Source organism: Perca flavescens, chromosome 16, assembly GCF_004354835.1.
Source record: "Perca flavescens isolate YP-PL-M2 chromosome 16, PFLA_1.0, whole genome shotgun sequence".
NCBI classification, from domain to species: Eukaryota; Metazoa; Chordata; class Actinopteri; order Perciformes; family Percidae; genus Perca; species Perca flavescens.
In genome coordinates, this window is record NC_041346.1 from 6391029 (window position 1) to 6404106 (window position 13078).

Consider the following 13078-nt stretch of genomic DNA (forward strand, 5'->3'; position numbering starts at 1 on the left):
GAAAAAATCCAATATTTTGACTGTACTGTAGTCATCTCACTTACATTTTGGGCCTCATAAAGCCCCAAAACAGTTCGTCCAAAAAGTTCCTCAGCCAGCGACAAATACTGGAAAAGTGCCAAAAACATCAGAAAGTGCCAAAAACATTGTAAAAAGCACCAAAAACTTCCAAGAAAGTGGCAAAATATTGAGTACTTTGGAAAAAAGCGAAATTGAAATGCGGGCCGGATCAAAACCTGCGAGGGGCCGGATTTGGCCCTCAGGCCTTGAGTTTGACACATGTGCTCTAAAGGACTTATCCCATCACTGACACTATGTGTTTTAATGTGAAAATCAAAGTGTTGAGAAGAATCCCTGCACCCTTTTTTCCCTTTGGGCGGAGGTTCTTGGTTCCGTGCAGCAGTCGCCTCAGTGTTTGTTTAACAATTTCTCGTCAGGCATCACGGAAGCAAACCGGGGAGCTATACTCTCCGTCTCTGTCAGTGAAGTTAACTCTCTCCCCTCTCTGATGTGTCTAACATCAAACAGCATGCTGTCACGCACACACACATACACACACACACACACACACACACACACACACGCGCACACACACACACACACACACACACAGACGCGCACACACACACAGAAACTGCGAGTGAAGTACAACAGCTGGTAACAGACACAGAACATAACTAAGTTGTCACTCCTACACTACAGTGCTCACACACACACACAGACACACAGACACACACACACACACACACACACACACACACATAATACTGCTAAAACTAATACACACACACACACACACTGATGCATACGCTAAGAAGTTATGAATCTGTGTTTTAGCTCTGATTCTTACATGCACACACACACACACACACACACACACACACACACACACACATAATACTAAAAAACTAATACACACACACACACACACTGATGCATACGCTAAGAAGTTATGAATCTGTGTTTTAGCTCTGATTCTTACATGCACAAACACACACACACACACACACACACACACACACACTCATAATACTGCTAAAACTAATACACACACACGCACACAAACTGATGCATACACTAACAAATTATGAATCTGTGTTTTAGCTCAGATTCTTACATGCACACACACACACACACACACACACACACTCATAATACTGCTAAAACTAATACACACACACGCATACAAACTGGTGCATACACTAACAAATTATGAATCTGTGTTTTAGCTCAGATTCTTACATGCACACACACACACACACACACACACACACACACATAATACTGCTAAAACTAATACACACAGTCACACACACACACACATACTATTGCTAAAACTATTACACACAGTCACTCACACACAGTCTAACACACACACACACACACACACACATAATACTGCTAAAACTAATACACACACACACACACACACACACTGATGCATATGCTAAGAAGTTATGAATGCACACAAACACACACACACATAATACTGCTAAAACTAATACACACAGTCACACACACACACACACACACATACTATTGCTAAAACTAATACACACAGTCACTCACACAGTCTAACACACACACACACACACATAATACTGCTAAAACTAATACACACACACACACACACACACTGATGCATACGCTAAGAAGTTATGAATCTGTGTTTTAGGTCTGATTCTTACATGCACAAACACACACACACACACACACACACACACACACACACACACACTGATGCATATGCTAAGAAGTTATGAATGCACACAAACACACACACACATAATACTGCTAAAACTAATACACACAGTCACACACACACACACACACACACACACACAAACACACACATAATATTGCTAAAACTAATACACACACACACATAATATTGCTAAACCTAATACACACACACACACAGTGTTGATCCATGAGATGTGGGAAAGCGAGCTGATCTATTTTTCGTGTGTGTTTCCTTCATCAGAGCTTAGTTCTGCTGAACTTCTCTGGGATTCTTATCTGTGACAGATGAAGCAACAACTTCCTGGATCCCAGAGGCCTTGAAGCTCCTTTTAAAGGAGAGATAAATATAAACCTACGCCTTGGACTTGGTGCACGGCCTTAAAAGCACAAAGAACTATTTCTTACACACCAAGGTTAATATGGACAATCCAGCACAAATGAGTGCATAAAAGGTCACCAAAATGAAGTGTTTGAACCTTAATAATTAAATTAAATAATAATTAAATAGAAAATGAGGGGACTGAGATGTGTTTAGAACTCAGAAATAAGAATGTCAATTCTATAAGTTGTATTTCTACAGCCCTGTATGGGTTATAACAACTAAAATGGTTCTACAACTACAAAGTGAAGGCAGCTGGGACTGAGGCATGATGGGAGCGATCAGTTCAAGATGGCACCGCACGGAAGCCAATTCCTCATTCTCTTTTCATCTCTCTTTTCATCTTTGAGTATAAATCTGTCTCTCCATCTATCATTCATGTACGTCCTGTCTCCTCCCCATTCTTCCCTGAAGATCCCCTTTTCTTCCCCTCCATCAGTCCGTCATGTACTTTCCCTCCCTTTCCTGCACTGCCTCTGCTTCCTTGTCTTGTTTCCCTCTTCCCCCTCTCTGCCCTTTTCTCTCCCTCCTCATCCTTCTCTTCCATTCTCTTTCACTTTCTCCCTCCTTCACCTTTTCCTCTTACTTCATTCCATTGGTCCTACTTTTCCTTCTTTTCTGCCCTTCCTTATGAACTTCCGTCTCCTTCCCTACCTCTTTACTTTCCTCCCTGCTTTTTTTCATGTATCTACCTCCGGCTTTCTTGCTCCCCCTCCTCCTTTTCCTCCTCGTTCCCTTCTTCCTTCCCTTCTTACTTTCATCCCTTTTGTTTGACTTCTTTCCTTCTTACATTTCCTACTTCCCCTCCTACCTTTTTTTTTCCTTTCTTCCCATTTCCCTCCTTCTTCCCTTCATCGCTCTGTTCTTCCTTGTCCTTTTTCGCTTTCATTCTCTACGTCTCTCTTTTTCTCGTCCCTGCTTGTTTTTTGTTCCTCTTCTCAACTTCCATCCTTCCTTCCTTCCCTTCAAAATGTCCCTCCATTCTTTATCAGTCCATTTCCTCTTGGTTTTCCTCAGTCTTTCTGCCCCATGTGTTCTTTCCTTCTTTTGTTAACCTCGTTCTCTTCTTTCCTTTTTACCCCCCCCGACTTCCGTTCCTACTTCTGTTGTACTTCCTACTCTTGCTTCACTGTCCTTAACTGTTTCCTTCCCTCCCTTTTCCCTTCATTCCATCCTTCCTCTCTCCTTCCTCTGGTTCTCTCCACCTAAGTTCTTTTCTCCCCTTTTAACCCCCTTCCTACCCCACTTACTTGTCTCCCCCGTTGTGTTTCCATCTTTCCTACCTTTCTCTCTCTCCTCCCTCTGTACTACTGTCTCTCGTGTTTTAATTGCGTGCGGGAAGCTGCCAGATCCTGTGAGGTGTAATGTGCTGTCTGATTCCTCTCTTAGTGTTCTTAAATGATCACTATTTATTTGTCAAGCCAAGCGTTGAACGCTAATTAAGGAGAAATGCTTTGAACCGCTTTGTGTGTGTGTATTTGTGTTCGAGTGAAGTGTGTGTTATTTTGCGTGTGCGTCTGTTCGTATGCATGTATGTGTGCGTGCGTGCGTGTGTGCGAAGTGGTTAGAAGATGGAGGAAGTTGTCATTGGCAAGTCGATCCCTTGCTGCTTCGAATGCCACTGCAGATGAGTGTGTGTGTGTGTGTGTGTGTGTGTGTGAGAGTGTGAGTGTGTGTGTGTGTGTGTGTGTGTTGGCTGTCTCTGAGGTCTTTAACTTTGGTAGTGTCGGGTAATCAGCTCTGTCCTTACCTTGGGTGTAATTGCCTGTTTGAGCTTGCCATAAATTGACTTTGTTAAGGATTTTAAGCTAATCGTCTTTGCCACTTCCGAGGGAATGTAACCTCTAACCCCATGTTCACTCTGTGGTCATTAGTTTGTGGTAATTTGATAAACTACAGATTGGAAATGAATGTCTCACTAAGCACAATATAGGCGGAGATGATAGGGGCCCAGAGTTTGTTTAAGGTTTTAAAGTGCCCATATTATGAAAAAAACACTTTTTCTGGGATTTGGGGTGTGACGTCACAGTCCGAAATGACCTGGCTAACCACAACCGTTAGCTCGTAGCGTTAGCTTTAGCATGCTAACGCTAATGCTAACGCTAATGCTAACGCTAGCATGCTACGTCGTTCTCAATAGCAAAGCACTGCTACAACACACACAAGTTCACCATAATCTACAAAAGAACTACTTCCATGTGCGCCCTCGTTTAGAAGAAGTCTCCCAGCTAATTCTGCCTTGTAACTGACCAAAGTTGGAGAAACAGCCTTTCTTTTACTGTCTCTAGAGTTAGCTAGCTGACATGCTCTACATCTGAGCTACTGAGCATGTGCGAGTGCAATCAAAGATAGTACAGAAGAAGAAGAAGAAAAGAGGTCTCACTCTGTAGCTAAAACAGAAACCAGGTGAAAAGAGGATCTGCAGCAGTGAGAGAGAGCTGTGCAGTACAACAAAAATACGGTGTTTTTTGAAAATTAAACCATGTAAACCTATTCTGGTACAACCTTAAAATACAGTTATGAACCTGAAAATGAGCATAATATGGGCGCTTTAAGATTTATTATTTAAAGAGCACCTGAACACTGTCTGGAGATCTTGTTTTCTGCTGACCTGCAGTGGTTTAATAACTCACCTCGCTTTGCTGTACTCCTCGGTCCAATCAGCGAACGGAGGGAGCGGCTGAGAACGACGACGTTGAGGTCGTGCGCTATAGTTTGAGTTGGAGTTCCGTAAAGGCGGCGGAGAAAGATGCGAGCGAAGCCATTCGGTCCATTGTGGCAACGCCGCCGAATATCCAGAAGTTAAAGCCCGAGCAAGAACAACCTTTGCTGAGTTTTGTCAGTGGCCGTGATGTCGTGGCCCTCCTACCCATCGGGGTTCGGGAAAAGATTTTCTAGCTCGCTCCGTTAGCGGTGATGGAGTTGGCTAAGGCAAACGCTAGCCAGGGCCGGCCCTAGACTTTTGGGGGCCCTAAGCAGGACTACTGCACTTGGCACTAAACCAATTTGTGTATTGTATTAGATTAAGCACTCATAATGTACAAATAAGCATTGAAAGACTAATTTGAGACCTATTAGCAGCAACAGTATCTTTAAATAGACTGGCTCTGTTATGAGCTCTATTGTGGGACATTTCAAGCGCTCTTGGGGGCCTGTTGGTAGCCACGGTTCCCTAAGCAGCCACTTAGTTCGCTAATGTGTCAGGCCGGCTCCGATGCTAGCGACGCTAAGCCGACGTCACGACCAAACGTTAGCGATTGGTTATGGCAGATCCAGAGTGGCTCTGGGCAGATCCAATAGTTTTAAACTTCAACAGAGTACCCAGCCTTCAAGGAAGTTAACACCTGTCAATGGAGAGTGGCCAGACTCTCTGTACACATGGAATGTACCAGAGTGCTCTCTCTCAGTGGGGTCGAAAGTCAAGCTGTTCCATGCAGCACTCCCCCCTCCCCTAGAGTCCTGGAGAACTTCTGTGGTGTAATCTGGATGTAGAATTTTTTTGTTTTAGCATTTATTTTCGTGTGTTTCATTAAGTTGCAGTGTGTTTGCCCCTGTCAGCCACCGCAGAAAACAGAGTTGGTTGTTAATTATCAAGTCTCTCTTTCAAACTCGGTGCCGACGAATTTGGAAGGATGTCCCAGCGCTGCTTGCACGACGATGGACATGAATGAATGCTGATTGTAACCGTTCCCGCTGAGGACAAAAGCCAGATTTTAGTGGGTGTTAGATGTTTTTTTTTTTTTTTTTTCAGCCAGTGTGAAAGGGGCTCACGGGACACAAACAGCGTCATTTCACAATAGATTCGATGAATATGTATAGTGCTAAGCATAAAATGAATCATCACTGAGTTTCCATGGTTAAGTCAAGACATCTTGTCAAACATTCTCTGGTTCCATCTCTTCAAATCCGAGCATTTCATTCCCCTGCTTCTCTCTGTTTTATGTGCTGTGTAAATTGAATCTCCCATGTTCACCATTGGCTCTGAGAACTTTTGTCACAGTTTTTTTTTTTTTTTTTTTTTTTTTTTTTTTTTTTTACTGTTTTTGGCATTTAATAGTGTAAATGATTAATTGATATGTGAGCTGTAGCCCTGGATGTGTATAATATAATGTCTGATGTGTGATGTTTGGTTATAGTGTTTTGGCTCCGTGAGTCCAGTTCTATTCGTTGTCTCTGCTGGTTTTACTGTTTCTGGTAGCAGCCTCAGGGCCTCGCTCCCTCAGGAGTATGTGTGTGTGTGTGTGTGTGTGTGTGTGTGTGTGTGTGTGTGTGTGTGTGTGTGTGTGTGTGTGTGTCAGCTGGAGCGAAGCTGGTGTACAGGTGCGCCGCTGCCTCGCCAGCACTTCCTGGTAATTAATGACTTGTTCCTGCTCTCTCTCTCTCTCTCTCTCTCTCTCTCTCTCTCTCTCTCTCTCTCTCTCTCTCTCTCTCTCTGCCTCTCATAGATGTGATGGTGGAAATTGGTGACATCTCAGTCTTTGCTTTCCCAGTCACATGAGGACACAGCGTTGCATAGGAGAATTAGAAATTGAGGATGGGGGAAAATGAGAGGGGAGGGGGCAATGAAAAGAGAGGAAGACAGAAAACTCATGCTCTTTTTTTTTTTTTTTTTTTTATAAGAAATGCCCCTTTTGTTTCTTGTAAAGGGAACATCCTGAAAGGAATAGTGATGTCACACCAAAGGTACCACTCTAATGGCTGTGTGTGAGTACAAAGCAAAGAGTCAGGCTGTGGTTAGCCTAGCTTAGCATAAAGACTGGACGCAGGGGAAAAGAGTTTAACTGGCTCCGTCCAAAGTAAAAAAAAAAAAAGAAATACACCTGCCGACATCTCTAGAGCTCGCTAATTGACATGTCATATCTCGCTTGTTTAATCCATACACAAAGAGCAATGTTAAAATGACAATCTGTCGTTTTTTAGGGGGAGTGGGTTACTTGCTGCGCCACAGTCAGCCATCCATCCTGACAACTGTTTCATTCTGTTCTTCTCATGTCTGTCTCCGTTCTGCTGTTTGCTCTGAGTCTCTCTCGCTCTTTTTCTTTCCCTCTCTCTACCCTTTTCTACAAAATCTTCCACTTTTTTCTGTTGTTCTCTCTCTCCATCTCTCCCTTCCTCAGAGTTCCTGTTCTCTTTCTTTACCCTGTCTCTCTCTCTCTCTCTCTCTCTCTCTCTCTCTCTCTCTCTCTCTCTTTGGTAATCTATCTTAGTTAATATCGTCTCTGTGAGCAGCTGGGTACCGAAGCCCAGTCAGCTCTGTGAGAAACAGACCTCTGGTTTTGTGTGTGTGTGTGTGTGTGTGTGTGTGTGTGTGTGTGTGTGTGTGTGTGTGTGTGTGTGTGTTTGTTTGAGAGAGAGCGAGAGAGAAACATAGAGACAGAGAAAGACAAGATCTTGTAGGTAAAAGAAGCAAGAGACAAAGCGAGCGGGAGTGAACCTGATGATTATCACAACAATATAAGGCTGGATTTGTACATAATATGAAGCTACTTATAAATACCTCTGTGGATCTCTGCAGAGCAGGGACTTATGGGTAAAGGTAGGTCGCAGAGGAGCCGACACGTGCAAATCTCAACAACATGTCTAACACGCTATATGAAGAGGCTGAACATGGTAATCATTAAACCTGCTAAACATCAGCACTTTAACATTGCCATTAGGAGCACATTAGCATGCTGATGTTAGCATGTAGCCCGAAGCGGGGCTTTTTATTTTTAAATGTATATACTCTAGTTTACTCAATGAATTGTATGTATGCATTTCTTCTCACATTATTATCCTTGATGCTTTGGCAATATTGTTATTTATGACATTCATGCCAATAAAGCAATTTGAATAGAGTTGAATTAGTGGAGTAATGGCGTCATGAGCAGAGAATGATGTCACGCTGATGCCACAAAATTTGGGCGTTTCGACGTATTGGGTAAAGGTCTGTGACAGTTTCCCGAGCACAGCCCCTTTAATGTATATGCTTGTAATAGTAACTGACTTTAAATGTACTGTATAACCGAAGGCTTGTGTTGCAAACTGGGGGGTGTGGAGTTGTTTACCGAGCAGGGGAAAGCGGCTATCAATTGCATTGCTTTATGGGAAATGTAGGATCCGGTGGTTTTTAGAGCTTGACCCATACAAGGGGCTAAAACTCAGGATATCTCAGCCTCTGCTGCTTCAATTTTTACCATTGTTTTTCCAATCCATCTCACACTGGTCACCCAATGTTATGCACGTGAAACGCTAAATTCTCGGAACGCCCCTTTAAGACCTTAATCTGACTACTCCCATCTCGGCATCCACAATAACGCAATTGTATTGAACAGATAGTGTGTAATGAAGTAACGCTGACGGAGACAGCAAGACGAGCAGGTAAAGAGAGACAAACAGAGAGACAGACGGGCATTTTGTCTCTCCTGCCGCTCGTCTATAGTTGCCGGGGCGACCGGTCTGGCCTGGCCTGGCCTGGCCTGGCCTGGCCTGGCTCGATTGTACGAGTACGAGAAGAAAAAAAACAAAGAACAGCAAAGAAAGAAAAGCGCCACAATCAATGAGACCCTTTTTGTTTTAGTGGGAACCCCCTTTTACCCTCGACGACACACACACACTCTCGCACACACTGACACACACACGGGCAGAGGAACAGGATGACTGAATCGGTGTGTGATTGTGTGTGTGTGTGTGTGTGTGTGTGTGTGTGTGTGTGTGTGTGTGTGTGTGTGTGTGTGTGTGTGTGTGCCTTTGTGTCTGACTCCCTCTCCCTCTCTGTGTGTGTGACTGACTTTATTTAAGACAAGGGCCCTTTTGTTTTAAGCCGGTGAATGGCTCCGAGACCGAGGCTGGCCCTGTAATTGGCCTACTTAGGCCCTGTTTAGCATGAGAAAAGCCTTCCTTGGCCCGGCAGTGCCAAGCTAACTTTTGTATTCAGCCACAGAGAGGACGGACGCGCAGATCAGAATTCAGATTAGCCCCGAAAAACATCCATCCCCCCCCCCCCCTCCCCCCTCTCCCCCCTCCAAACACAATCCTTCACCCTCTGCTTTAAATACACTGCGCACTAATTACTTAACGAGAAAGCTGGGGGGGGAGAAAAAATCTACACTTTAACGGAGTAGTGGTGGAGTCTATTTGAAGGCTCTTTTTCACCTCTTCACTCCTTGCTAACTTTTTGTGCCACTTTAAAAAAAGAAAGAAAGAAAGACCCTCTCCTCCATCCTCCTGTCTGCCTTTTATTCAAGCGTTCTCTTCTCTCCAAATCAGCCCAGACGCCACTTGTTGCTGCCGAGTCGTTGATTAGCGGGACAATGTGCGAGCGGTTTGCTAAGTTTGAGCCGTGACAAAGAGTCCCAGTTAGAGGAGAGAGGAAGCAGCCCGAGAGCAGAGAAGTTAAGACTCTGAGCTGTGGAGCTGGGGGAGATGAGCGTCTCCACGCCGAGCAGCATGAGGAGGTAAATACCGTCACATGCCACCGTTTGATTCTTCGTTATCGGCTCGGTGTCGGGAGTTGGCTTTGTTCCTGGCAGTTAGACGGCTTCGAAATCAAATCCAGTGGGCAGTTATTTATTTATTCATTTGGCTTTTCTGCTGTTGATCAATCGATCGATCGATCTATCTATCTATCTATCTATCTATCTATCTATCTATCTATCTATCTATCTATCTATCTATCGATCTATCTGCCTGTCTGTCTGTCTCTCTGTCTGTCTGTCTGTCTGTATCTATCTATCTATGTATCTATCTATCTATCTCTGTCTGTCTGTCTGTCTCTATCTATCTATCTATCTATCTATCTATCTACCCATCCATCTCTAGCTATCTGTCTATCTAGCTTTCTGTCTGTCTGTCTCTGTCTATCTATCTATCCATCCATCTCTATCTATCTATCTATCTATCTATCTATCTATCTGTCTGTCTGTCTGTCTGTCTGTCTGTCTGTCTGTCTGTCTGTCTGTCTGTCTGTCTGTTTGTCTGTCTGTCTTTATCTATCAATATCTGTCTATACGTCTGTCTGTCTGTCGTTATCTTTTTGTACGCTTTAAACTGCACAAACATGTTTTAATGGAGTTTCAATTTTGGCAGTAAGTGTGCATTTTAAAGCATCAAATTGAAAATCACATTTTGCCATTTTGACGTTTCAATTTTGATTAAGTTATTTCATTTTAATATTGACAGACATGGACTTCCGTATTAATACTCTGTCGACCTATTTAGAGCAGTAACACAGGGTCATGTGTAATGTAAGACACAGACATGTATGCCTAAACACAAATATGAACTGACGGGTTTACTTTTCTTGACTGCTTACATTTAGTGTCAATTCAGATAGATTGGAGCTGAAAAATAAATTCCTGACGGCAGTCAATATTTCGGTTATTTGACATTCTCTCTTCTGACATTCTGTAGCATTACTAACACACACTGTGTTTAGAATCCGGACAATATTTCAGATAATTTTTCCGTCAACGTTCCAGTTACATTAAATATAACTTTGTTTGGCATATTCAACCGTATCAGATCAACAATGACAGTTGTGCTAGACATTGTTACCAGTCATCCTCAACACTTCAATTGTGACCAATATTTCCAGTGATATATATTCCATATGTTCTCAACATTCTGATTATGCTCGACATTTTTCAGATTCCTTCCACATTCAAGCAATATCATATTACACTCGAGGGTTTGATTAACGTCGTTATTGGCACGACAGTGATGCAGCTAGGACCGAGGCTCTTCTGCCGGGCATTGTATGGTATCACTGAAGTGCCAATAATATGACGTTAAATCAACCCCTAGAGTGTAATATTGCGATGACACAACAACGGTTACCAACAAAATAAAAGTTATACTCAAACTGTATTCATATTGTGGGGCAATTCGCTCTCAAAATTATCTTAAGCTAACGTTAGCTTTGTAGAGATCGTGGGATTTCCCAAACTGAAAGATTACCGCAGCTATAAACACCAAACTGCTTTGCTAGCTCCTTGCTGTTATGACCAACATATCTGCTGAGAAGAAAATTTGGTAACACTTTACTTGAAGGTAGCTACATAAAAGTGACATACACACATACACAGAGGCATTTAAGGCATTTTTTTTGTAATCAAGCATTTTGTCATCTTCAGATCATGTTCCTCAGAGTGAATTTTCTCTGTTGCCATCACGATGTTGTTATATTTGACCTTCTTTTAAAACTAATCGCCACTCTAATTCTTTTCATCCCTTCTGCATTTTGGACTTTTAAATGGATCCAATCTATTTCTTGATTATCATTTATCTACCCTCTGGGGTGTAGGCCTGTGTGCTGTTATGTATGTTTGTGTTGTCTGTGGCTGCTCTTAACTAACTGCTCTTTGTGGGATTAATAAATAATCCACACAACACTACTGACAACGTTCCAGCTTGCCTCGAAATGACTAACTTCAGCACCATGACTGTATCATTGAAATATTCCAGGAATGTCTCTCACAACATTGGGTAACACTTTACTTAAAGGTATCTACATAAGAGTGACATGACAGTGTCATGAACACATGAACCCTAACGCTAACATGTCAAAAACCGAATGACACTAAAAGAAGCGTTATGTCATTAACGTTTATGACTTGTTCATAATGTTTATGACACGTTCATGACAGTGTCATGTCACTCATATGTAGATATCTTCAAGTAAAGTGTAACCAAACATTCTAGTAAAACAGCCATCAACATCTTGCACTCCAACACTGAAAAAGTCCTCTTAGTTGAAGCGATTGTCGTTATCTATAAAAACAAATTGTAATATCCTTATTAAAGGTAATATTATATTCTGTTATGGCTGGCTTGGCTATGTGCTACAGTCTTCAGGATCTGTACAAACCTGGAATATGTTTTTGTGTTTTGTTCTCATTTCCTTGTGGGGTAACGATGCGTCCTTCTGGTTCTTTTGAGTGGCGAGGCCACAACATTAACAATCTTTCTCTCTCTCACTTTCTCTCTCTTTCTCTCTCTCTCTCTCTCTCTCTCTCTCTCTCTCTCTCTCTCTGTGCTTGTGTCTCTGTCTGTCTCGGTGTCTCTCGACCAGTCGATACTGGGTGGCGAGATGGGTTTGGGGAGTCCCGGCGCGGCGTCGCCCACCAAGCCGGCCAGTCAGTACTACCAGCACTACGGCTCCAACCCGCGGAGGAGAACGCTGCCTATGGACGCCATGGGTGAGACGGCGCTCACACACACACACACTCCCCCTTACACAGACACTGTGAACACACACACTCCCCCTTACACAAGACACTGGGAACTCACACAGAGAGAGACACAGCGAGACGTTCGCTCATTAAACTGCTTCCTCTATTACAAAAGGTCTCACGACGAGAGGATGACTTAGGCTCAGCTTTCTGCACATTTTCTGGCTTGGGACCATATTTTTCTACTCTCTAAAATTCTCATGACATCATAGATGTGAATTTCCATTTGGTAACCTATTTTACTTTTTTTTTTTTTTTTTACCCATGAAATTTTATGGCTTTTGCTAGAATGACCCCCACCTCAAAAGTGAGTAATTGCCTTTAGTCATATTTCCGTGTAAGCTGTACACCACCAAAGAACAAAGACGTAATTTTTGACCTGCCACACACACACACACACACACACACACACACACACACACATAAAACTCTGAAAAAGGCAACAAAAATGTTGCAAAAAGCGACAAAAACATCGAAGACGCAACAAAAACCTTAAAAAAGGAACAAAAACTTTGAAAAAAAAAAAAAAAAAAAAAAAAAAAAAAAGCCCAGTTCTAATTATGCCTATGCACACACACATAGACACACAGATAGACACACACACAGTTGAATACCGTTGCTTTTTTTCGTCATTTAGGGGGAGGGTTCACTTGTCGAGAACTGATTAATAAATGAATAGCATGGAGAGAGAAACAATTTTTGGATCTGGAATACCTTAAAGATTTAACAATAAAAATGTTAAAAT

General features: G+C 42.6%; 1 protein-coding gene across 4 annotated transcripts in view; it reads left to right on the forward strand.

Annotated features, from left to right (window-relative positions):
• The window catches only part of tcf4 (transcription factor 4), a 302082-nt gene that overhangs the window by 153358 nt on the left and 135646 nt on the right, over positions 1–13078 (forward strand). For all 4 annotated transcript variants that reach the window (XM_028601084.1, XM_028601086.1, XM_028601085.1 and 1 more), the window contains one exon: positions 12174–12300. In XM_028601084.1, coding sequence (XP_028456885.1) covers positions 12174–12300 — 127 coding nt within the window. The remainder of the gene's footprint in view (positions 1–12173; positions 12301–13078) is intronic.